The 27,743-nt window shown below is 42.2% G+C and overlaps 1 protein-coding gene and 1 pseudogene across 1 annotated transcript; one reads left to right on the top strand and one right to left on the bottom strand.

The window, feature by feature from the left end:
• Window positions 1-345: 345 nt before the first annotated feature.
• LOC110790656 (uncharacterized) lies at window positions 346-813 on the bottom strand. Its single transcript, XM_021995429.1, has one exon. It carries the CDS (start codon window positions 811-813, stop codon window positions 346-348), a length of 468 nt encoding a protein of 155 aa, XP_021851121.1.
• Window positions 814-5,492: 4,679 nt separating this feature from the next.
• Window positions 5,493-5,593, top strand: LOC130471073 (uncharacterized; annotated as a pseudogene).
• Window positions 5,594-27,743: the final 22,150 nt, after the last annotated feature.

Genomic DNA, 27,743 nt, shown 5'->3' with positions numbered 1-27,743 from the left:
AAAACTCCCCCCAAGCTAGAATTAGGCCATGTCCTCACGGCCTAAAACCAAGCAAGGAGGGGCACAGCTACCCATCCAACAAAATGCCCCAACATGATGTATGCCCGTCCCCCAAAGTATGCAATAGAGTTAGAAGGATGTTACCGGAATTGTCGTGGGAGCAAGTCCCGCAAAGAGCCGTTAAAACCCGAACAAACTCACCAAAATAAAGACGGGTAAGGCGCGCAAAAGGTGGAAAGTGTGTACCCACCGCGATGAAACATACCAAAACAATGCATAGAAGCCGCGGGGTGCCTCCCGGGAGCGCTCGTTTAACGTCATTAGCTTGACGAATCCCCCCAAAATTCATGGGGGGTCCTTGAGATCCAAGGAAGCAAAAGATCCGATAGAGTCTCCCAAGAAATAGTGTTTGAGCCGATGCCCATTCACTTTGAAGGACCCGGAATCATCATTCCGAATCTCGATAGCACCATGGGGGAAAACCCGAACAACATCGAACGGACCGCTCCACCGGGACTTTAGTTTTCCCGGGAAGAACTTCAAACGAGAGTTATAAAGGAGGACCTTTTCCCCCTCCTTGAACTCTCTCTTCTCAATCTTGGCGTCATGATATTGTTTAGAACGCGCCTTGTAGATGCTTGCCGAGTCATAGGCATTCATGCGGAGTTCTTCTAACTCATGGAGATCGAGCAAGCGCCGCTCACCCGCACTAGTGAGCTCAAAATTCAAAGTTTTGATGGCCCACATTGCCTTGTGCTCAAGCTCCACCGGCAAGTGGCAATTCTTGCCATTAACAAGTTTGTAGGGAGTCATCCCAATTGGCGTCTTGAAAGCCGTTCTATACGCCCATAAGGCGTCATCAAGTTTTATTGACCAATCCTTGCGGTTTTTGGCAACCGACTTCTACAAGATAGACTTGATCTCCCTATTGGTGACTTCCACTTGACCGCTAGTTTGAGGGTGGTAGCCCACACCAACTTTGTGACGGACACCATACTTCCGCAAGAGAGCCTTGAACTTACCATGGGCAAAATGGGACCCTCCACCACTAATCAAATCCCTAGGAACCCCAAAACGCGGAAAGATGATCTTTTTAAAGAGGTAGACTACCACTTTATGATCATTAGTGGGAGATGCAATGGCTTCCGCCCACTTGGAAACATAGTCAACTGCTACAAGAATGTAGAGGTTGCCATAAGAAGAAGGGAAGGGACCCATGAAGTCGAGTCCCCACACATCGAACACTTCCAACTCTGGGATGGGATTTTGTGGCATTTCATGTCTCTTGGAAATATTACCCGATCTTTGACAACGATCACAAGATTTGACAAATGCCCAAGCATCCCGAAAAAGGGTAGGCCACCACAACATGCTTTGAAGAATCTTGGAAGTGGTTCTATCACCTCCCATATGGCCACCACAAGGGGAGGAGTGACACATACGAAGGACACTAGGGAACTCTTCATCCGGAACACATCTCCTTAAGAGGCCATCCAGGCACCGCCTCAACAAAGTGGGCTCATCATAGCGCCTAGAATCATACTTCAACTTGCGGCGCTCTTGAGTGGTAAGATCTTTCGGGATCGCCCCACAAGCCAAGTAATTAACGATGTCTACAAACCAAGGGAGTTGGGAACTCCCCAACCATATACAAAGTATCACCTCTCAAAGCATCCTCGATAAGGACATCATCCGGAGCAACACTCCCAAGTTCTAGCCTAGATAGGTGGTCGGCCACCACATTCTCGGCTCCTTTCTTATCTCTTATCTCAATATCGAATTCTTGAAGGAGTAGAACCCAACGAATGAGTCTCGGTTTGGCCTCCTTTTTCGCCATAAGATAGCGAATAGCCGCATGATCAATGTACACAATTGTCTTTGACCCTACTAAATAGGTCCTAAACTTCTCAAATGCATGCACAATGGCGAGAAATTCTTTCTCGGTAGTGGTGTAGTTGGCTTGAGCTTGATTGAGAGTCTTTGACATATAATATATCACATGGAGATTTTTGTCCTTTCGTTGACCAAGAACTCCCCCAACCGAGAAATCACTTGCGTCGCACATCAATTCGAAAGGTAGAGACCAATCCAGAGCTTGAACTATGGGAGTAGAAATAAGGGCACTCTTGATTGTGTTAAAGGCCTTGAGACATGTAGAATCAAAGTGAAAGTCACACTCTTTTTGGAGGAGGTTAGTGAGAGGTCGAGCAATTGAGGAAAAGTCTTTAATGAATCGCCTATAGAATCCGGCATGCCCAAGAAAGGACCGGATCCCCTTAACATTCACCGGGGGAGGCAACTTCTCTATGACTTCGATTTTCGCTCTATCAACCTCGATCCCATGGTGAGAGACTTTGTGCCCTAGAACAATTCCTTCCTCCACCATGAAGTGGCATTTTTCCCAATTGAGCACCAAGTTGACTTTCTCACACCTCGCAAGGCACTTCCCAAGATTGATGAGGCATTCATCATATAGGTGGATCCTCCCACCGAAAAGTCATCCATGAACACCTCCATTTCTTCTTCAAGCATATCACCAAAAATACTCATCATACACCTTTGGAACGTCCCGGGGGAATTGCAAAGCCCAAATGGCATCCTCCTATAGGGCAAAAGTCCCATAAGGGCAAGTAAATGTAGTTTTCTCTTGGTCTTCCGGGTTTATGGGGATTTGAAAGAACCCGGAATAACCATCAAGAAAGATAAAATACTTGTGTTTGGTTAGACGTTCAAGCATTTGATCAATAAATGGTAGAGGAAAGTGGTCCTTCTTAGTGGATAGATTGAGTTGGCGATAGTCAATACACATGCGCCACCCGGTTACCGTCCGAGTGGAAATGAGTTCTCCATGTGAATTCTTGACTACCGTCATCCCACCCTTTTTTGGAACCACATGGACCGGGGATACCCATCGACTATTAGAAATAGGATAGATAATCCCGGCCGCCAAAAGCTTCATTATTTCCTTCTTAACCACCTCTCCCATAGGTGGATTAAGTTTTCTTTGCCTCTCACGATGTGGTACGACGTTGTCCTCAAGCTCTATATGATGCATGCAAAGGGTTGGGCTAACACCTTTCAAATCTCCAATAGTGTAGCCCAAAGCCCTTTGATGACGTTTCAAGACATGAGTGAGCTTGAGCACTTGCTCGTCATCTAAAGAGGAATTGATAATCACGGGGTAAGAAGAGTTGGGTCCGAGAAATGCGTACCTCAAGCTCGAAGGTAGAGGTTTTAGCTCTACCTTGGGAGCTTCCTTACCAATTTCGGCTGCATCCAAATCTTCTTTCCCATCCAACATAAGCATGCATTGCTCGGGTTGAGCGCAAGGTGGTGGGGCATCCAAGAGCTCCTTGTAGTCAGCCACTTCGACCCCTAAAGTACCTAAACCATGTCTATTCAAAAGAACAAGCTCAAGTGGATCATTAGTGGTGAGAAAGTGCTCGTGCATGTCATTCACAATGGGATCAAAAGAGTGAACAAAGAGACATTTCTCGTTAGTCGAACTAGGATAACGCATGGCTTTGTTCAAGTCAAAAAATAAGCTATCCTTCCCAACTTTCAAGGTAATGTTCCCTTGCTTGACATCAATAATTGCCCCCGCCGTAGCCAAGAATGGGCGGCCTAGAATAATAGGTACATGCACGTCCTCATCTATGTCTAGGACTACAAAGTCGACGGGGATCACTAATCCACCAACCCTCAAGGGTACATCCTCAACCTTGCCAATAGGGTACTTGACCGAACGGCGGGCAAGTTGCAAGGTGATGTTAGTTGGGACAAGATCACCAACTTCAAGCTTGGCGAACACCGAGTAAGGCATTAGACTAACGCTAGCACCCAAATCACACAAGGCATTGTTTATTTCAAGCTCCTTAATAGCACAAGGGATAGAAAAACTACCCGGGTCCTTGAGTTTGGGTGGCATTTGGTTGAGAACGATAGCACTACAATTCTCGGTTAGGTTCACCGTCTCCTTTACGTCGCAATCTCACTTCCCACTCAAGATTTCCTTGAGAAATCTTGATTAGGTAGGCATTTGTTTCAATGCTTCCGTAAAGGGGAGGGTGATGTGCAAATTTCGAAGAACATCAAGGAATTTTGAGAATTGCACGTCCAAATTGTGCCTTATGAATCTTTGGGGATAGGGAAGTTTAGGAGTGGGGAGAGGTAGGAGAGTTGCCTCCTTTGATATAGGATTTTCACCTACATCATTTATGGGAGGCTCCTCTTCTACCACATCATTGTCACTAGACTCAATGACTCCCCCCTTGATCCTTCCCATTAGGCTTAGAAACCTTACTAGCTCGAGGAACATCATCTAAGATTTTCCCACTCCTTGTCACTATGGCATTCATTTGCCTTGGAGTATGACTTTGGGGTGGGAGACTAGCATGCGCATGATGTTCCCTAAAGGTATTTGCAAGTTGAGCTAGTTGGGTCTCAATCATCTTCAAGTGAGTGTTGGATTGTTTGAATCCATCCTCAAACTCGACATTCTTCTTGGCTTGTGCCCCCACAAACGACTCCATGAGAGCCTCAAGATTAGACTTGAGAGGCGGGAGTGGTGGAGGTGCAACGCCATAACCACTAAGGTTTGCTTGATATTAGTTGCCAAAGGTCCTCGGTCCATTGAATCCGGGAGGTGGCAATTGAGATGCACCATAAGGAACTCCCGAGTTCAAAGGATAACCCCCACTTGAGGCACCCCTAAATTGCCCATAAGAGTAGTTATAACCCCCTCCACCTTGATGGTTGGGATTATAACCCCCTTGGTTGTATTGGCCTTGATTGCCAAAACCTTGAGCTTGACCATAGGGCGCTTGGCTTTGATAGCCTTGTGCTCTATAGCCACCTCGATTTTGGCTATCATACCCACTTCCTTGGCCATAGCCTTGGTGGGGACCATACATGGAGGCCCTCTAGGTTTCCTAGCAAAATTAGGATTGTTAGGGTTATCATTCCTAGACCTCTCATTGATGGCATTAGCATACTGTACATCAAACTCTCCTTCATACGAAGGGCCATAATCCACAAATGACAAGTTATGAAATAAGGGGCATGCATCGGGGGAATGACTATAGTCTTGGCAATTTTCACAAAAGAATGTGCCCGGAGGCATTGAGCCATAAGAACTAACCTTGCCCTTCCCCTTAGAGAGAAGAGTGGTCGGGGGAGGAGGGATTGTAGACGGTGATGGCGATTGGCTTGGTGTATTTTCGAGCTTCTCCAAGCGTGAGGTAAGCTTCTCTATCATCCGTCCTTGCTCTATGGCGTACATCGAACCCTTACCATCTTCACTTCTACCTTTCCCATCATAATTCCTTGTGCCTACATGCCAAGATTGGTAGTTTTGAACTACATCCTCAATGATTTCCTCTATTTGATCCTCAGTTTTATTCATAATGGGGCCTCCCGCGCCAGCATCAAGACTTGTCTTTGAACTTGGACTCAACCCCAAGTAAAATGTTTGGAGCAACAACCATTTAGGAATCCCATGGTGTGGGCATTCCCTTTGGTACTCCATGAAACGATCCCAAGCTTCGAAGAGTGACTCATCTCGCTTTTGCTCAAAGGATTGGATCTTGTGGCGACACTCCGCCGTCTTCCCATGCGAGTAGAATTTGTTTAAGAATGCACTTGTCACTTCGGTCCAAGTGCGAAGTGAGTTGGGCTTGACCTCCTTGTCAAGCCAATCACTTGCTCGCCCAAGTAGAGAGAACCGAAACAATGTCAACCTCACATAATCCGATGTGACACAATTGTGCTTGATTGTGTCACAATAGTGCTCGAACTGTTTGAGATGTTCGTGAGGTGATTCATTACTCTTCCCACAAAAGGGGTGGCTTTGCACCAAATTGATCAAGGCGGGCTTGATCTCAAAGTTGTTGGCACCCGTTGTTGGGGCTTGAATACCACATGTAGCTTCGAATGCCCCCGGTATTCCCAAGTTCTTAACCGGGAGCGCCATGTTCTCATAAACTTTCTCACTCTCTTGTTGTTCCTCACCAACACTCAACGATGCGAATCTGTTATTGCTTGATGAGCTAGACCGTACACGCCTTTGTCTCCTAAGTGTCCTCTCCCATTCAAGGTCAAGAGGATGGAGGATCCTTTGACGAGCACGCCCCCTAACAAGCATACAAACTCAAGAAAAACCGTGAGCAATGCCAAGGAAAAAGAAAGCTAAGCGAAATTGCAATGTTTTTCCCCGGCAACGGCGCCATTTCGATAAGTCTATTTTCGGTCGTTGATAGAAAACAACCTATGCAAACAATATTTATAAAACCACTCAACTAACCGGCTAGCGGTAAGCAAAGGGATCATCCCAAAGAAACGGTGGTTATCGAGTTTGAAAGTCAATCTAGTTCGAACAAGAATTTGGTTTTGAATTATCACTTTTAAGAATCTAAAAACTACGAATTATGCTAAATTGAATCAAGAAAGGGAGATGTTAGGGAGTCGGGGATAGACTAGGGAAATCGGGGGAAATGAATTCAACTATCTAGAAATGATGATCATGCAACGAAGTGACGATTAGGAAAATAGCATCTAAAGACGAACCCGCCACCTCTCGGATAGGGAACGCTAAGCGTCTAATCCACGGAAGAGCTTTCACCTAGCATATAATAGGCACCACCATTTGATCACACAAGATAGGCCCACAATCTCTTGCCAAACCTAACCTATGGTTCCACGTGATTCTAATCGAATAGCATTTGCAACTACCAATCAATTAGCATGGATGTCCTATCATCAAATCATATTTAATCACATGAATCAATCAACAATCAATCATCAATTTCCCCTAATTAAGCCCCTAGATTCTCCCCTTTCCCTAACCTAATTCTACTCACTAGTCATTCAAGAAAGTAAGCAATCCATTAATTCTAAGCTAGCAAGCGTAAAATTGAAGGAGTAAGAGAAGAGAATTTAAGAATTCAATTGCACAATCAACTAGGAATTAAAAATCAAAGTAACTTCAATCAATGAAATCAAGAATTCAAGAAATTAAGGAATTGAAGAACAATCAACAACAAAGCAAGAGCATGAATTAAGAAACTAAGAATTAAATTGCAAAATTGAAGAAGAGTTAAGAAGGATTACAAATTGAAGCTTGAATGGAGGAGAGTTTCTCTCTCTAGAATTGCTGAAAATCTACTTTTAGAATCTCCAATTATCAACTAAAATTCTACTCTCTACAAAATAAATCCAAAAATCTATTTATAAGTTTCCCCAAATAGAAGCCATAATTCGAATAAGAGCAGCCCGCGCAACCATTCGGTCGCACAGACCTTTTGTGCGACCGAACTTAAAAGAATCATTCGAGCAAACACTGGGTCTTGTGCGAGCGAAGGCAGCGAAGAACACTTCCTTCGTCATGTGCGGCCGAACGAAGAACCCTGTTCGGTCAAATGGATTTCTTTGGCCCATAATTCCTTCGCAGCTTCATTTGGTCGAATAAGGAAAGCCGTTTGGGCGCACAACTTTTGTGCGGTCGAGTAAAGAACATTGTACGGTCGCATCCGAAGTTAGGGACATTCTGCCTCCAAAAACCAAATCTGTGCGCAACAGAGCACGTTCGATCGCACAAAACCTGTGCTGTCGAATTACCAGGGTTGTGCGGTCGTTTTACAATCTTGGGACATTCTGCCTCAAAAATCCGTTTTGTGCGACCGAATGACAGAGGGCATTCGACCGCACAAAACTGGAATCTCCTTGAACTCCATTTGCACTACCTGTTCGGGCGCACAAAACGCCACTCGACCGCACAAGCCCTGTTTTGGCTCAAATTCACTTGTTTTCCATCATTTTTCATCAAGATCACCTATAAAGCACAAGATGGAACAAAACTTATAAATCTCACACAAAAAGCTATAAAAACTATTAAAAAAAGCATAAAAACTAACATAAAATCCTAGGCTAAGAGCGACATAAATGTCGCTCATCAAGCACTTTCCGACTTTGGCGTCGGATCGTACTCGGGATGCGGCTTACCCGTATGCTGCCTCTTGGATAGGAGCAGTGCGCAGGAGGGCGCCTCTGGTTGCCTCCCGCAGAGCTTGGAGAGTTCTACCTGCTGATGAGGTAATATTTTTGTACTGTTTTTCTCTTTTGTATTTGTATTTGTACAGTTGCTTGAGTTGTCTGCTTTGCAGGTGGTGTGGCGTCCTTTTGCCAACGCGCATGTACCTGCCTCGGCTGCTCGCGCCCATTTCTTGTCTGGACGGCGGGTTTTGCTCCTTGGGGTGTATCGCCACGTGTGGTATTTGGGGGAGCGAGTGTCTCTTCAGCACAGTTCGGGGAATAGGTTGGTCCCCAAGGACCCACCGGAGTCCATGCTAGCGCAGGATGAAGATCTTGCCCGACTCTACGTGAATGCTAGGGGTGATGCTGTTTGCCGCTCTTGAAGGGACTTTGAACAAAGGAAGGATAGTTATGACGACCTCCTCAGGAGACTGGCTCCACCAGTACGCTTCGTACTGCCGGTGAGCTTTTGAACTTTGTATCTTGTATTCTTGTATTCTTGTGTTCTTGTATTCTTGTATGATTGGATGATTGTATGATTGTATGTAGGAGGAGGAGGGTGATCCTGAGGACATTCCCCATGCTGATAGGATCCTCCGCTATGAGAACTCGGACGGGGAACAGGTGGAGGTGACCATTCCTGTAGCTTCTCCTCCGTACCGGAGATCGTATGATGCTGTACCTGAGCATTATGCCGCTGTGAGTACTGTTGAATTTTCTTGAAACTGATTGTAATCCTATATTTGGGAAATGATCTTGAATTTTTTATGCAGGCGCCTCGGGTGAGAGTGCGTCGCTAGATGCTCTTAAATGATTCCTGGAAGAGGTATTGTGTCAAACTGACCCAGAAGCTTTCTGGCCGGGACAGAGAGGTGCTCTTCTTGATTTCGTAATTTGCATTCTGGAAACTCGAACTTGGATGCTGATTCTTGAAATTTGTATTTTGTATAGGAGCGCCGTCGAGGCCGCAGAGGTTCTGTTGATAGGGAGCCTCAGGGGGAGACTTCCTCGAGGCAGGAGGGACCGAGCTTGGACCTAGGACAGGGGTCCGGTGCTGGTGCTCATCAGAGGCATTCGGAAGTTGATCGGGGAGCTGCCCCTTTTGTATATGCTGATCCTACCAGGCATTCTTTTGGAGGTGCAAGCAGTTCGAGACCCTTTGTTCCTCCTCCCGGTTACTACTTCGGAGGGAGTGGTCCTCAGCCTTGGGGTGCAGATTCATGGGCTTACTGGTCGGAGATGGATAGGATGCGCCAGGCTCAGATGTTTGCGCCGTACCAGTTCATGGCGATGCCGCCGCCTTATCAGTATCCCTCTCCTCAGCAGGGAGTTCATCCCTCTCTTGGCACTCTTCGTATCTCATAGCAGGATCCTGGTACCCCCGGGACAGAGCTGGATCGGGATCTGGAGCGCCTTAGGAGGCGGAACAGGGACAAGGAGCATGTGGTTGATGTTACAACTGATGATGACTCGGAATTACCCTGCATGGTAGCGAGTTCCAGCTTGCCTGGGTTGATTTTGTATAGGTTGGGTTGTATTTGAATAGATTTCTACGGTTTGGAACTTGAATTTGTATGGTTGTATGGTTTTGAACTTGAATTGGTTTGAAATTTTTGAATTTTGGCTTTTGTATGTTTGAATTTTTGAAATTGTATGCGTTGTGTGTGCTTTGAAATTTTTAGCTATATGCATGCATGGAAAATTTGCAAAAAATTTGGAAAAAATTTGCCCATTTTTTCGGGTGTATATACCCACTATAAGGCCCCACTTTGACTGAGGTTTTTTGGTAAGAAAAAGCGCAAGTCAAAGTATATTCAACTTTTGCTTATGCATATGCAGACTCGACTTAGGACGCCGATATAGGACTAGAATGCTTGAATTTTGAATAATTTGAACCGAAATCTGCCCGAAGCGTTGATACGGACTGCTTGAATTTGCGCGACTTGCGGCTTTGGAATCTTGAATAATAGAGGTTTGTATTTGCTGTCTGAAACACTAAAGAGTGTGTACTCGGAGTCATAAAAGAGGGCGGTGGCGTCGTCCTTCGCTGCAGGCCCCTGCGCCTAGCGCAGGACATGGCGCCTGGCGCCAGTGTGCTGTCGTGCAAGCCGACTCTTGTATAAATAGGGAGTATTTCGGATCATTTCTTGCATCAATCCTTCCCTACTATTCCTTTTATACTGCTTCCTCACGAAAAAGAAGAGAGACTATGGCTATGTCCTTTGAAAATGCCTTGAACTCGTGGCTTGGTTCGCTAGGCAAATTGGAGAAAAGGGAGCCTGATGGCATGCATCTTGGGGTGCTCGCCTCCTTCCGGTTTGTAAAGCAAGATTTGCACTTCATTCTTGCTGCTTTGAAGGCTTGGGATCCGAATCATAATGTCTTCCGCTTTGGGAATAATGAGGTATGTCCCCTCCATGAAGAGTTTAGCGCCATATTAGGGTGGCCCATTATGCCGGTGCCATGCTTGCCCAGTGTTGAAGAACACTTTTTCCTGGGTTTTGAAACATATTTGGGCTTGAAGCCCCCACTTTTGAGTGTTGTTGTATATGGCAGAGGGGTGGATTTGTCCCTCCTTGTCACATACTTTGCTGGGCTTGATGTTCCCAAAGTTTTCCGCTTGAGGGCCTTGAGTTTTTGTATCTTTGCTCGCTTCCTCTTTTCGAAACGGGGGTTTGGCCATGGTGATGCCTCCCTAATAGTATTGTAGAGCAGTTTGCTAGTGGTCGGGACCCAATGTCGCTCGTGATTGGCGAAACATTGATGGGCCTTGACATGCTGAAGTCGGACCCCTCTTCTTTGCCGTGGGGAAGTCCGGTATTACTCCAAGTAAGGATTTGGAGCCTTCTTGTATGTTGAATTTGTACTTGTATTTGAATGTTGAATTTTGAAATGCATTTCTTGTATACTCCCCAAGGTTTGGCTTATGGAGAGGCTCATACTGGTGGCACCATCGGAGAACATAGAGAGCTATAATAGAAAAGGGTTCACTGTGCGGCCCATTATGTATGGCCGGCTTTCATTGGATGAGTGGCGAAGCGCTCTTTCTGGAATTAAATCTTGTATATTGTGGGTAGTTCCTTGGTGGGGAATTGTTGCCATGAGACATGCCCCTGATTCTACTGCTTTGAGGGTGCCAAGCCTCACAATGCTGCTCTTCTACTCACCTGCTCGAGTGATGAGACAGTATGGCTTGAAACAGGAGATCCCGGACTGTGCTGAAGAGAACCCAAAACGTGTTGCGCTGAATGCCAGTCGTCTTGAATTTTGTAGGCGGTATTGGGTCGCCAAACCATTCTTGAGTATTCAGTTCCCACCTGAGTCAGTTACTCTGTCTGCGGGGTACATTGTATGGATGAGAGGCCTAAGCCAGAGGGACATTTCTCTCTCCGGACCAGCTAGAGTCCGAGGTTCTAGAGCTAGACGTCCTGCATCAACTGACTATTAGGAAGGTGACGGGAGTGTGGCCCATCCGGTGCTTGACCGTTCGGAGTCCAAAGGAGGTTCGTCGTCCTCCCGTCTTGGAAGGCTAGCAAGTTCCTTCTCCCGCCGCTTGGGCAAGGGGAAGATTGATGATTGATTGCGGGAGGAGCCAGGGGATAGTACTCAAGGTGCCAAGACTCGAGAGCATAGTCGCCAAATGTGCTTGAAATTGTATTGGAAGGAATTGTGTTTAGAATGTGTTTGGAAGATGTGTTTAGAAAATGTGTTTAGGAAGTGAAAAGGCTTTGAACTTTGCTTCACTTGATCCTGACTTTGTATTTGAATTAGCTTTGAAGGCCTTAGAGCCAAATAAAGAGTTATTGTGTTAAATTCCGCTTGAACATGCTTTGCTTTGAATTGGCACATTTGGAATAAAGACAACAACAATTGAGTTTTGAAACTTGATTTGATTTTTAGGATGCCCTTAATTGAGGAAATTTTAAAAAAAAAATTTACTAAAGTGGCCGGGCCTCGAATTGAGGTTGCCTACGTGTCCCATTAAGGAATCAGGCCGGACGTAGTTCTGACTACCTTACAGGACTTTGAATTGGATTCTTGAATTTGAACATGGAACTTAGACATAGAACTTCTTGAGTTTATCGAGGTTTGTCAGAGATCTGAATTCTGTTCCATCGACGTCTGTTAGTTCGACTGCTCCCCCGGAGAGGATCTTCTTGACAATGTATGGGCCTACCCAGTTGGGTTTGAATTTTCCCCTTGGGCCATGGTGCTTTTGCGAAGGGCTTTCTGGACAAGCTCGCCTTCTTTGATGTTTCGGGTTCTGACCCTTTTTTTGAAATGTCTGGCCACTCGGCGCTGATAGAATTGTACATGGTGAGCGGCTTGAAGCCGGCGCTCATCGAGCATGACTAACTCGTTATATCTTGCTTGTACCCATGCAGCTTCTGGGATTTTGCTTTCGAGGACTATCCTTAGAGAAGGTATCTCCAGCTCGATAGGTTGTACTGCCTCCATTCCATAGACAAATGAAATTGGAGTTGCACCAATTGAAGTGCGAATTGAAGTTCGATACCCCCACAATGCGAAATGCAGCTTTTGGGGCCAGTCCTTGTAATTGATAGTCATTTTCATGATGATGGTCTTGACATTCTTGTTGGCTGCTTCGACTGCCCCATTGGTTTGTGGGCGATAAGGCGAAGAGCGATGATGTTGAATCTTGTATTCGGTGAATAGATCTTCACACTCTCCTTGAAAATGGGTTCCCTGGTCATTGATGAACTCGTGAGGAACGCCGTATCTGCGTATGATGTTTTCTTGTATGAACTGGGCCACTTTCTTGGAACCCAACACTTCGTATGATCTGGCTTTGACCCATTTGGTGAAGTAGTCGATAGCAACCAGTATGAACTCATGACCCCCGATGCCTGTTGGAGTGACTTTTCCAATGACGTCGATACCCCAGGCTGAGAATGGCCACGGTGATGATTGGGAGTATAACACTGATGGGGGAATGTGCTTCAGATTCGCACACTTTTGGCAGGTAGGACATTTCTTGATAAAGAAGTAAAAACCCCGTTCGAGGTAGTCCAGTAGTATCGAGCCCTGATGATCTTGAGGGCTAGCATCTTCCCGTTCATGTGGGTGCCACAGACTCCAGCATGTATGTCGTCCATAACTCTTTCAGCTTCGTGCTTGTCAACACATCGGAGGTTAGGACCGCCAAGGGACCTTTTGTATAGAATGCCGCCTTCTATGACGAAATTGGCTGATTGTAGTCGTAGAGCCCTTTGATTCTTGCTTGAAAAGTGCGGGGGATACTCTGAATTTTGAAGATACCTTTGAATGTTTGTAAACCAAGGTTCATCGCTGTCTTGCTCGACGTCGTCAATAGCATGGACACATGCTGCTTCTTAACGTGTTCCAATTGTAAGTGGCATTTCGGCCATGCCATTTGGAATGTTGATCATTGAGGCCAACTTTGCCAGTGCGTCACGAATTGGTTTTCCTCTCTCGGGAGGTATGTATAGCGAAGCTCTTCTATTTTCTCAGACAGCTGCTCGAGGTAGGACTGGTATGGAGCCAAGCTCTCGCTCCTTACTTTCCATTTGCCGGAAATTTGATTGATAATTAGGGAAGAATCCCCGTACACTCGAAGTTTCTGGACACCCAATGCTAAGGCGGCTTCCAGGCCCATGATGCATGCTTCATATTCTGCCGCATTGTTTGTGACGTTGAATTTCAGTTTTGCTGATATAGGAATGTGAGTGCCGTCTGGGGCTACTAGAATTACTCCAACACCACACCCGTTCTGATTCGAAGCACCATCGAAATTCATTGACCAACTGTCATCACTAGTCATTAAGATTTGCTCGTCGGGTAAGTCGTAATCTTCCTCTTTTGCCTCGACGGGACAGTCGGCTAGGAAGTCTGAGACTGCTGAACCCTTGATAGAGTTCTGCGGGATGTATTTGAGGTCGAATTCTGCTAGCATGACCAACCACCTGGACAACCGTCTGTTGAGAGCTGGTTTTTCGAATAGATACTTGAGAGGATCCACTTTGCTGACCACATGTACTGTATGGGAGAGCATGTAGTGCCATAGTTTCTTTACGGCATTCTCCTTGCCTTCAACTTCCTGGGCGAGCATAGCCCCTACTGCTGAATTTGTGGTTGTGAGGTAGATCCTGAGGGGAATCCCTTGCATGGCTGGCTTTAGTACTGGTGGGTTGGAAAGGTAGTCCTTGATAGTGTCAAATGCATGCTGACAGTCATCATCCCAAACTTTGGGCTCGCTTTTTCGGAGCTTTCGAAATAACGGTTCACAGATCATTGTGAGTCTTGAAATGAACCTACTGATATATTGTAGTCTGCCGAGAAAACCCCGAATTTCTTTTTCATTCGTTGGTGGTTGCATCTCGAGAACTGCTTTGATTTTCGAAGGATCAGCCTCTATGCCCCGAGAGCTTATAACATATCCGAGTAACTTGCCTGACGTTACCCCGAATGCGCACTTTTGAGGATTGAGCCTCATGTTGTATTGCCTGAGCCTGTTGAAAATTTTTCGAAGTACTGAGGTATGCTCGTGTCTCTCTTTGGATTTGACAATCATGTCGTCGACATATACCTCAATTTCCATGTGAATCATATCGCTCATGATGGTTGTGGTTGTTCTTTGATAGGTTGCTCTTGGGTTCTTCAGTCCGAACGGCATAACTGGGTAGCAATACTTACCCCACTGAGTGATGAAGGTTTTCTTCTCCATGTCCTCCTCTACCATGGGAATCTGATTGTAGCCTGCATACCCGTCCATAAAAGAGAGTAAGGCATGATTTGCGGTGTTGTCGACCAGGATGTCGATGTGGGGTAATGGAAAACCGTCTTTAGGGATGGCCCCGTTAAGATCTCTGTAGTCCACACGCATTCGTACTTTGCCATCTTTCTTTGGAACTGGGACGACATTTGCGATCCATTTTGGATACTTTGCTTCTCGAATAACCCCGGCCTCTAGCTACTTGGAGACTTCTTCTTGAATTTTGAGGGAAACGTCCGGTTTCATGCGACGGAGTTTCTGCTTGATAGGTGAAAAGAGAATAAGGGGAATTGTATGCTGACCGATGCTTGGATCAACCCCTGGCATATCATGATAGGACCATGAGAAGACGTCTATGTACTCTGAAAGTAGCTTGATAAGATCATCCCGCTCTGCTTGAGATAGAGTTAAGCCAATCTGAACTAGCTTTGAATCACTGTTGTTAGAAAGGTTGATTTCTTCTGTTTCCTCAATTATGGGCGTCCTGTTTTCATGATTTTCGATAGCTTTTAGAATTTCAAAGTCAGTTTCTTGCGAAGCAAATTTGTTTGGATTAGGATTTTGTTTTGAATTAGAACTCGAAGAGTAAGTAGAAATTGAAGTGTTATTAAAATCAGCAATCATTACATCGACTGTTTTGACTTGAAGCTCGGCCTTTAGAGGCTCTTGATTGATGCAAGACTCTAGTTCTAGACTCTTAGACTCATTTCCAGACTCAGATCCAGACTCATCCTCCGAATCGGAATCGCTCATCAGAGATCCTTCGCCCACAGTAATCTTGAACATCTTGCCATTTGGAGCACATATCTTGAGAGACTTTCTCCAGCCATTGACCATCTTCTCACTTCGAGTAATTAGCTTGGATGGGTCGAAATCTTCGATTTGAGTGATCATTTGAACCATGGTGTCTTCGGAAGTGGTTGGGGTTATTTCCTGGCCAAATAATAGACCGAAAGCTGATGAATCAAGGCATTCAGGGGTAGCCTTGTCTTGTATTGGAGGAGCATCCTCTAGAAAGTGACAGTCTTGAAAGATCTCGAATCCGGGGTAAAGGATAACCTCTGAAGAGTCATAGAATTGCTTTGGAAAGTCAAAGTATAGGTCATCCTCTCCTTCTTTTACGAATTTCCCATTGAGTGTAAGTTGATGAGGAGGTATTTTGAATTGATCATTGCCAGCTCGACGGGCCTTTAGCTTAGCCTTTTGCTACTTGTCATCGAACTTAGTTGGCTTGTATCCCAGACCACAACAGTTAGTCTGTCCTTGGGCCTTGAAAGGAGATTCGGTAGGCGGTGGCAGAGTGGTTCTCAAGAAGCGCCCACGCTTGATCATCATGCGCTTTGCCATGGGATTCATTTTGGACTCGATGGCTCCAACTTCAGCACTGAATCCCCAAAGGTCTTCATCATTGTCATCATGTTCGATTAATATCAGAGCTTTGTCAGCTCTCTTGGTCCTTGGATGGGACGCATGCAGGGTAATGACATTTCCTTGGACCTCCATTCGGACTTTCTGATGGAGTGAGGATGGCACTGCTTTGAGGTCATGGATCCAAGGTCTCCCCAAAAGGAGATTGAAACTTGCTTTGATGTTGAGCACTTGAAAGCTTACTTTGCGCTCGATCTGTCCTTCGCGGAGTAGTAGAGTGAGAGTTCCCATTGCTTCCCGGCGAGTGTTGTCATAGGCACGAACACCTTGGGAGGAACTAGAAAAGTCACTAGGGGTGAAACCTAAATTTTCGGCAGTGCGAAGAGGACACACGTTGATGGCTGACCCATTGTCCACCAGAGTCATGGGAATGATTTTTTCTTTGTATTCAACAGTCAGATAGAGAGCTTTGTAATGGCCCGCCCCCTCAGGTGGGAGGTCTTCATTTGTAAAGGTGATTCCTTCTTCCAGATTTGTAAGTAACCCGATCAACTCGTCAGGAGTGACTTCTGGGGTGACATTCAACTTGACAAGAGCATTGATAAGAGTAGTGCGGTGCTCCATAGCGGAAGCCATGAGTTGCCAAATATTAACCTCTGTCTTAGTGCGCTTCAATTGTTTGATTAAAGGGTTCTCCTCGGTGGGTAGAGGAATATTAGTTGCCGGTGTCGTTCTGTTGGCTGGCTCTTAAATTCGACCAGACCTAGTCATGACTTGAACACTGTTTTCTGCTTTAGGGCCCAAGTACCAGTCGGCGCTCACAAATTCTCGGCATTCATCGTCAGAGATGTTTTCAATAGGAGGGTCCTGATATGTGTCTTCATCATCGCTGACCCATATCCCACAAATGTCTTCTTGAGGTAATCCAGGTTCCGAGTTTTCACTTTGCTGCGCAAGGTGGAGCACAGGCTTCTGGTTATGAAAGATTTCCTCTAGCTCGAAAGGGCCCACGGCATGGAATAGAGTTTCTTGATTGTCCTCGAGAGCCCTTATGCGAGCCTCAGCTTCCTCAACACGTTCATAGAGCTCTGCTACAGCTGCTGCTAGTGAAGTCATTTTGAATAGGATTCTGAAAGGAGGTGTCCGATCACCTATTTAACACATGATTTTGAACCTTAGAACTTGAACTTCCCGACACATCATATGATATGCATGCAATGAATGAGACCTAGACTTGACTCTAAGTGCTACTCCGAAGATTCGGGATTTTTGGATTTTTGTACTTGTATTCGGGATTTGCAACCCGTTGGAAGTGTTTCAGAGGAGCCTTCATTCTTTTCTGGAAGCTGACTCTTTGTACTAGAACTTAGAATATCGAAAGAATATTTCGACCTATTGGACCTTGGACTATTTTAGGGGAATTTCAAACCATTGAGAATTTTGAAATTGGACTTGTACTAGGAAATTGAGTTTTGTATTATTTCAAGGGAATTTCAACCCGTCAATATTTTAGGGGAATTTCAACCCGTCGAACTTGGAGTATTTGAAGGGAATTTCAACCCGATTGAAAGGGAATTGATTTTATATTATTTCAAGGGAATTTCAACCCGTCAATATTTTAGGGGAATTTCAACCCATTGATAGGACTTGGAATATTTTAGGGGAGTTTCAACCCAAGAATAGGATGCGAAATTTGAACTTGTACTATTTCAGGGGATTTTCAACCCATTGGAAAGTTGGACTTGTATTATTTCAGGGGATTTTCAACCCATTGGAAGTATTTGGAAATGGGGTTTGTATTATTTCAGGGGATTTTCAACCCGTTGGAGAATTGGAACTTGTATTATTTCAGGGGATTTTCAACCCATTGGAAAAGAGGGTTTTGAACTTGTATTATTTCAAGGGATTTTCAACCCATTAGAAATGTTTGGAATTTTGAATTTCAGAGCAATGGAAAGCAAGGATTTGTAGCTCGAAAATGAGTTTGAAGTTTGAATTTGATTCGAAGTTTGAACCTTGAAATGGAAAAGACGCACTTTTGTATATAGAATGTGAAGCTTTGAATATGGAAAATTCGGCATTATGCCGCCATGGATTTGAGACATTGAATTTGGGAATTTGAAAGTCCGGCATTATGCCGCAGTGGACTTGGAATTTTGAAGTGTTTGAAAATAAGATTTGAATGAGGGAGATTACGCCATCATGGATATGGAATCGGAAGCTTCGAATATAAGTCTTGAGATTTGAAGGTTTGGAAATTTTGAACTTCGAACTTGAGGTTTGGAATATGGAATGGAAAAGTCGGCATTATGACGGCATGAACTTGGAACTTGAAACTTTGAGCGTAGTACTTGAAACTCGAAAGATTGACATGGGATTTGAGGTATGAAAGATTGAGTCGAAAAGGTGGGCATTACGCCGGTCATGAGTTTAGACACTTGAACTTGAGGTTTTGAGATTGGAATTGGCAACTCAAACTTGAGGTTTGAAGACTTGAATGTTTGAACTAGAAAATCCGGCATGACGCCGTTGGATTTGAGTTTTGAACTTGGAATTTGAAATTTTTACTAGAAAATCCGGCATTATGACGCCGTTGGATTTGAGTTTTGAACTTGAAATAGGAGTTTTGACTAGAAAATCCGGCGTTATGGCGCCGTTGGATTGAATCTTGACTTGAAACTCGAAACTCGAAATTTGAATTGGAAATTCCAGCATTATGACGCCGTTGGATTTGAACTTGAATTTGAAATTTGAGGTTTGAAATGGAAAATCCGCCATTATGACGCCGTTGGATTTGAACTTGAATTTGAAATTTGAGGTTTGAAATGGAAAATCCGGCATTATGACGCCGTTGGATTTGAACTTGAATTTGAAATTAAAGTTTTGAAATGGAAAGTCCGGCATTATGACGCCGTTGGATTTGAACTTGAATTTGAAGTTTGAGGTTTGAAATGGAAAATCCGGCATCATGACGCCATTGGATTGCATTTTGTATTTGAAGTTTGAAATTTGGAGTGGAAAATTCGGCATTATAACGCCGTTGGATTGAATTTTGAACTTGAAATTTGGACTCAAAAATCCGGCATTATGACGTCGTTGGATTGAATTTTCAATTTGGCATTTGTGCGTGAGGCGTGTTTGAGGGTTTTGAATCAAATGGAGTGGCACTCCTAAAAGACCTTAAATCGGCGATTCAGATGCAAGAGGTTTGAATGATGCTCCTAGGGGTTTGGTTTCCTAGTTGGAGGCTAATTGGTTTTGGCAAGCTAGAACTCGAGGTTAACCATTCACGCGTGCAAAGACGCCCACACAATGCACAAGTAGCACGTTGTCACACTAACATGAATATGAATGCGACATGCAAAGTTCTCAACCTAAGGTCGGTCTAAGTTTTTGTATGATGCAAGTGGTCGGCTTTGGGTGTCAAAAGGTACTTGACTAAGAGACGGATCCGGCGACAACTTGCACATCCGCCTAAGGGATGTGTGTGTCGGCAGACGGCCTCCATACTTGACATCGGGAATGTCAAGCAAATGCCAAGTTTTGGTAGGCGCGGAAATGGTCACACACTTTGGTCGGGAACCGTGTGGAGAGTCACCATTTTATTTTCCCCGGAGCTATCCCGAATGTAGAACCATCCATTTGGGCAAGGTAGAAATTCATTTTGCACAATATGGTTTTCGAAAAATGCATGAAATGCCTAGAAATTGAAATTTGAAATCGTACTCGAATTTGTAATTGTAAAGCTCGTTTTTCGACATTCGTTCACGAGGTTTGGGAGCGTCCTTCCAGATTCAAAAATAGACTAACTCCCAACACGAAAAGTTGAGCAAAAGTGGGCGACAAGCCACTGTGAGCCACTGTCCTGGATGCAGGCAGTGGCGTTGGGATCAGGTGGCTGCGCCTGGCGCCAGTGCTGGCATCCAGTACTAAAGCAGATCAGTGGCTTACTGCTCGAAATCTGCTCGCATTTTCGAAATTGAAATTAGAAAATTCCCCAGCGGAGTCGCCAGATTTGTAGGAAGTGTTTTTTGCGTATGTATTGCAATTCCCTACAAGGGGGCAGTTTTTAGAAACCATCGTATTTTTGTACCTCAAAGGAGTCGCCACCAAACATTGTTTAAGGTCTTGTTTGGAAAGACCTCAAATGACTCTATTAGGATAAGACTTGAATCTTCGAAACGGATGGGTGAGATCCGGGCACGGAAACGAGATGCTTATTCCGCGAGCTTTAGAAATTACTCGAGTACGTGACATAGCATTTTCGAAAATACCCTAGTGTAGACTATGTGGGTTTGAATTTAGAGCAAATAAAATCTCTACTTTGTATGGTGGTCACTTTGCTTTAAAGGTAATTTAAGAGAACCTAAGATCAGTTTGTCCAAGAAATTATCTTTGTTAAGTGTGATATAACTTTGCATTTTGTTGTTTTTATCATGTATGGTGATGAAAGAAATAAAGCAAATAAGGCAACATCACAATAGTAAATAAGTCCGGAATTAGTAAATACAAGACCCCCTAGAGACGGACTAGGGAGTAGGTCCATATTGCCTAGAAGGACTAGGCAAGTAAAGATGCGGAATTGAAATGCGGAATTGAAAGTGCGATATTGAAATATTCAAACTTAAGAGACTTGAATCTCAAAGATCGGACCTTTTAATGTTGAAAAGGTTAGATCTTTGATGTGCTCTTATTTTGAAAGGATCCTAGTTTAGGGAAGTAGTCATGAGCAATCCTAAACATTGTGGGATCTTGAATTTTGAAAACTTGAACTTGTATATTGAAAAATGGAGTCTTGAATCTCAAAAGACTAAACCTTTAAAATCTAGAAAGGTGTCATCTTTGATTACTCCATACTTGAAAGTGATTCTAGTTCAAAGAAGTGATTGCAAACTGTTAGGTTATGGTACATATGAAAAACAAAAATCATGCGGAAAAACCTAGATGCCAAGATACATATTAATTGCACATAATCATATAGCATAATTTAGATGCATACACTTTGTAACGTGCCCTCCCTAGCTGCGCCCGAACCGAACAAGAACAAGTCTTTAGGACTCCAAGTGTCGTCCCTCCGCAGATAGTCCACAGCACGTCAGGATCCGCTTTAAGATTGACCAACTAGAATCGCCCTTAAGGTTCTATAAATTTTCGGCTAATAGGGCAAGTAATATGGCTGATTTTTCTGCTTAAAAATCCTAGTTTTGAATACTTGAAAACTCGTATATAAATTTGTGACCCTAGGCACATATTTATAGGATTATGGAAAAGGACTTAGAATCCTATTAGAATACCAATTTAGTTTAATTAGAATCTTGTTAGGACTATATTAAATAAATTCTATCTACTAGGATTAGGATTTAATCATAGAACGAATTCTAATAGCTTTAGGATTCGTATTGCACACAACCGCACACGAGCACGAGCACTAGCACAGTCCGCGCAAGCCTCGCGGCCCACGCGAGTTGCTCTTCTCGCAGCCCATGTCCGTCGCAGCCCACTTGTTCCGCGCGCGCCATGCCTTGCTGGGCCTGGCCTTGCGCTGGGCCTAGCGAGGCTTTGGCGTGTGTGTTGAAGCGTGTGGCTTGCTGGGCGAGGGCCTGGCTTCGTGCTGGGCCTTCGTCTAGCAAGTCTCGTCTGATGCTAATACGTACGATACGCTTCCGATTAAATTCCCGATTCCGGAATTCATTTCCGATACGAACAATATTTAATATTTCTGATACCAGAATTAATTTCCGTTTGGAACAAATATTTAATATTTCCGTTTCCGGGATTATTTTCCGATTCCGATAATATTTCCGATTGTGACAATATTTCCGTTTCCGACAACATTTCCGATTCCGGCAATATTTCCATTTCCGATAATATTTTCCGATACGTACCATGTTTCCGTTTCCGGCAACATCTACGACTTGGATAATATTTATATTTCCGATACGATCCATATTTCCGTTTCCGGCAATATCATCGTTTCCGGAGTATTCATTTCTTGCCTTTGACGATCTCAGCTCCCACTGAAACCAAGATCCGTCGACTCCGAATATCCATATATGGAGTATTTAATGCCATTAAATACTTGATCCGTTTACGTACTATTTGTGTGACCCTACGGCTTCAGTCAAGAGTAAGTTGTGGATTAATATCATTCAATCCACTTGAACTGAAGCGGCCTCTAGCTAGGCATTCAACTCACTTGACCTCACTGAATTATTAACTTGTTAATTAATACTGAACCGCATTTATTGGACATAACATTAAATGCATACTTGGACCAAGGGCATTATTTCCTTCAGTCTCCCACTTGTTCTTATGGACAAGTGTGCATTTCCTAATTCCTTTGTCGCTCGATGCTTGCTCTTGAACATAAGGTAAGAGTTGTCAACCTTATTATGTCCAGAGGTGTTTCTCGGTTTCAGAGTTCAACTGATCAAATAAACATATAATCATAGCCTATGATTCATCTGAGCACGGCCATGCATTTTACAGTTTCTAGCTCTCCGAGTGGCCTTGTACAACTTTAAGCATCTCATCCCGATTTATGGGAGGACAATCCCAAATCTTGCGATCTTGAGATTAGACTTCGTTTGATAGGTGATTACCTGAGCGTTGCCTTTATAGCCTCCTTTTACGGTGCGACGGTTGACAACCTGAAAGTAAGCAGTTCTCAAACAAGTAATCTCAAATCACTCAGGTATTGAGGATTAGTGTCTAATAATTTTAAGGAAATTTACTTATGACAGATTTTCATCTCTTACAGTAAAGTTTCATAGGTCTGTCCGATACTAGTCTTCCCAATAGTAAGTATCTATGCAAATGATTACGACATTGCCATGTCCACATAGTTCAAGAAACGGAACTACTACTCATCTTGCATTCTAGTCGTCAAACGTTTTCTATGCGTCCATCTTTATAGAAAACTCCGACCATGGACCATTTTCAACTTTTGACATTCAAGTTCACTTGATACACATTTCTTAGTCACAGGACTGGTCCTGACAGTCTATCTTGAATATATCGTCAAATTGAAGGGACTCATCATTTAATACTAAACCAAGATTAAATGGATTATGAAAATACATTTCATATATGATAAATGTTCAACCCCAATGTTTTACCACCATGGGCCTCGAGCCCATCTTTAAAACAATTCATGGAATTCAAAGCTATGCTTGATTTCCAGTGCCACAATGTGAGTGTTGTTTCTGACTTGTTGCATAGGTTTAGTTATCATGTTTTGCCAATCTAAATATCCTTTTCATCGAATGTTCTTTGAGATATGATGATAAGATCTTTTGAGTTTGTTTATTATGTGATCTAGTCTTTCTTACTTCGAGAGTGGTTCTACGCATTTTGCAATGAAGAACCATCAAGTCAGCAGACATGTGATCCACCCAAGTTCAGTGAAGAACTCTTTAACTTAAACAACCCTGTTTCATTACTTCTTAGGCAATAATTACTTTTACTTCAACTGTATAGGTTGCTAGTGATGCTTTGTTTGGATTTACTTATCCAAGCAGTCCATAGATATGTGGAAGACTTTCCATATGTATCTTAGAACATAGAAATTATTATTTTAATTTCCCACGCAACAACTCATGGTCTCCAATCCATGTTGCCATTTCAAAACACGATGCTCTTTAGCTCATCCTTGTCAATGGTTAACTCCAAAGGAATCTTGCTTGATCCTTAGCCAGTGTTTATGCGTGTAGCATCAATATTTAGCATATTTCCTTGAATCAAGAACTACTCTTATGTACCTTTTCAAGTACCATAAGTTTTTCTTGATCTCAATCTAGTTGATCTTCACTTAGATCAATAGAGATTGGTATATGTTCGTTATGCCTAAAGCCATACGATACATTTTTTGCGATCCTCACATTATATCATACATGATAAATTCTTTTGCAGAATTATTCACAATTGAATTATATTCTTGTAACTTTAGCTCATTTAATTTCAGCAGATACTGAATCCAGCTAAATTCTTTGACATATAATATAGGTTTAAGAATCTCATTTTGACTCTTTGATGTTTAACTTAGTAAATGCTTATACATAGTTCAAACATCCTTTACTTAGATTTATTCATATGGGTCGAATATGTCCAATGGAGTCTTTCGTGTTTGATTTAGTAAATGCCATTACTTAATCCAAAACAATATCATAAGATCTTTGTAAATAGATCTTAACACCCATTATGTACTAAGTTTCGCCTTGGCCCATCATTGATGAATAATTTCAAATCTAAGTCATTAGCATTTGAATGTTAGTTCACAATAGAGATATATGTGTGTGATACACATAGGACCAATTAAGTTTTATGTACTCCCACTAAACTTCTTATATATCTATAAGAATCATGTACATTTTATGAAACTAAAATACTTATTAGCTTCACTAAAATACATTTCTAATTCCCAATTGCTTGCTTAAATCTGTACTTAGATTTCATAAGCTAGCTTTCCTTTTCAAGCATTTATTTGGATCCGCAAATCCTATGACGTACCATGTACATAGTTTATTCCAACATTTTATTGAGGAATTGTTTTGTCATCCAATTTCCATATGTACCAATATGCAATCATTGCTTGATTTATAGACTTGAGCATTACGATTATGCATGAGGTTTCAACACAATCCACGCCGTGAATTTGCTTGTAACCTTTAGCAACTAATCTAGCTTTGTGTGTGAACACAATTTCATGTTTGATGGTTTTTATCCTTAAAATAAACTTGCAACCAATAGTTGTGAAACTATTCTTGCAAATCAACAAAATTTCAATTTTGTCATCAAAACATTGAGTATGTTTTATGGCCTCTAACCATTTAAAACATTTGAGTCTATATATGGCCTCTAACCATTTTATGGAATCTGGGTTTCGTCATAGCTTTCTTACAGGTCACAAACTCATTAATCTACATGATAATAGTTTGACTGCAAGTTGTAGGTTTCTTCACTATCTAATAGAAGAATCGCATAGCTTCAGTGACCTGAACTCCATGTTTCTTCACTATCTAATAGAAGAATCTCATAGTTTTAGTGACTTGAACTCTATGCCTACTTGGGTATAGAACATCAAACAATAGAATATCAATAGCCACTTGAAAGTCCTTAGAATATTCTGTTCTCCTTGAAGCACTTGTAAAGTCTTCTAAGAGAAGTCTATTCTTTAAAGCCACTTCTAAAGTCCTTAAAGAATAAGTGTTCGGATTTTCTGAAGAACTTTGAAAAGCCTCCGGAATGTTCGTTTATGTTTGTTGTTCGCCTCGAATACTTTCGAGGTCTATTTTCTCCCACTTGTCATTTTGGAAACGAATCTCCAAAAGGACATCCTTTCGAGCAAACAAACATTATGTTCTCAAAATATTCGTGGTAGAAACAATACCCTTGTGTCTCATTTGAATAAATCACAATGAAACATATATCTATACTTGGGCCTTAGTTTGTCGAATAACAAACACTAAGCTCCCACTGAGTTTAGCAACTCTTTAGATATATAATTTATTGAAAAGATATTCTGAAATTACTTTTCAATAGCTATGACGAATTTGGTTTAGTTTGGTGGTAGTTGAGCATTTTGTTTTAGAAATTATAGGAAAAGTCTTTATGATTCATCATTGATCGAATCAAGTACTAATTGACTTCGATCATTCCAACTTAGATATGCCATATCTTATGGAGCTAGATCGTGAAATTACAACACACAATCATAGATGATCATATTTGGTCTTAAAGTAATCATCAACATGATCTAATATGGATCTTTATGATTTCTTGCCAAGTGGTGATTTTATACTTCTAAATCTTTGAATTAGCCAAACAGATTCAAATTTATATCACTTTAAGTAAATAAATCCATATTAACTCAAATCCAGGTGAAATAATAAAGTCATAAAATCTCTCTTTAGCTTTGAAATCTATTGTCTAGGCGTTCTAACAATAGTTCATATCTTTTGTTACTTTCAACAAGTAAGACTAGCTTGTCTTGAAGGATCTAGAAATCAATCAACTTTCAAAAGTCCATCGAAATAGAGCTTGTGAATGTTAACTTGTTGATATGGTCTAAGCAACAATGCCAAAGATTAGTGGAACTCAAATCAAGAGATTGATTTGAACCCAGTAAAGTTTTTATTGTTAAAGAGTTGTTTGTTTTAATCAAGCATATTGACTCAACCCGTAATTGACCATTTCATTCAAAAAAACAAACAAACATTGTTTTTGTTTTTCTTGAATGTGAGTCTTTCTGTGTTTGAAAACAGAAATTTAGGTATGCTGATTATGGAACAAAATAGCCATTAAGTTCCAGCCTTGAAAAGACATAAAACAAACTAGATGACCCTACAACTAATGTAGCATTTCCATGCTTCATTTCCCACTTGTAGGCCATTAGTGTAGCCTAGCTTCCATTATTTGAGTTATTACCGAAGTAAGAACCTCAAGCGGTATATGATACCAAGGAAGTTCGATTGCTAGGTAACTTTTCTTTAAACATAAACTTATAGGTAGAAACGGAATCGTAAATTCCTTTCATTTGTTCCTTGTTTTCCTATTTCTTGTACCCTTTCTTATAGTCTTAAGAATTGAATTCTCTAGTGTTGACTTTTATACTTTGTTAGACATGTCCAATGTCACTCCAACAAAGTTCTTGCCATTTAATGTATGTTGAATATTCTTTTTCAACTAAATGATCTTACCAGAAGCTTCTAAAGTTCTCTAAGTATCGATCTATTCGAATGTCTAGTGATTAGACTCATTCGAGAATTAAATGGACAAAGATATTAGGCTGCTAACCATTGGTAAAGCTGAACGTTTAAACTCAATGCTTTATGATCTCAAAACTACATTGTATTTTGAATTCACAAGCACCAATCGGTTTGCCATTCGACTTTGATACTCGAAAACAACCATAAAAGTCACTAAAAGAAACGTACATTTAAATTGCTCACTTTCTCTCATTTTCGTGAATCGTTCTTGGATTCACTACCAATCGAGGAAAATTTGTTGTTACCTTTCTAAAAGGGATTTATTGCAGTGCAAGATATTTAATTATAAACAATAATTAAAACATTCAATGAAGCATGCAAAGTCTAAACATTTATCATGAGTAATAACTTGAAAATCAAAGCAATCATGTAATTTAAACAAGTTATTGGCATTTTATTCGAATTTATTGTTCCGGCAAGTGTGAATATAATGATTCCAAGACCCTTAAATCATTGAAGAATTAAGCACATTTTGTATTTTGACTCAATTCTAAAATATTTTAGGTAAGCAAAAGCCTTTTGCTAATAATCTAGAAACTACTCTTGGTTGATAGGTACGTCTAAGAACTTTTTAAGAAAACCTATCGAATGTGCCACGACATAAAAGGACTCCTTACTTATATCGTTGAGTTTCACCAAAACTAACATGTACTCACAATTATTTGTGTACCTTACCCCTTTAGGATCAATAAGTAACACCTCGCTGAGCGTAAAACTATTACTAGATTGATGTAAAGGTTATCCAAGTAAGTGTTATTTTGGCATGGCACCTTTTAACTCAATTTTTAATGTTTGGAACTTAAGGCTCTTACTATGTTGGTTAGATT

This window comes from Spinacia oleracea, chromosome 3, assembly GCF_020520425.1.
Source record: "Spinacia oleracea cultivar Varoflay chromosome 3, BTI_SOV_V1, whole genome shotgun sequence".
Classification (NCBI taxonomy): Eukaryota; Viridiplantae; Streptophyta; class Magnoliopsida; order Caryophyllales; family Amaranthaceae; genus Spinacia; species Spinacia oleracea.
This window is presented reverse-complemented; position numbering and strand designations above follow the sequence as displayed.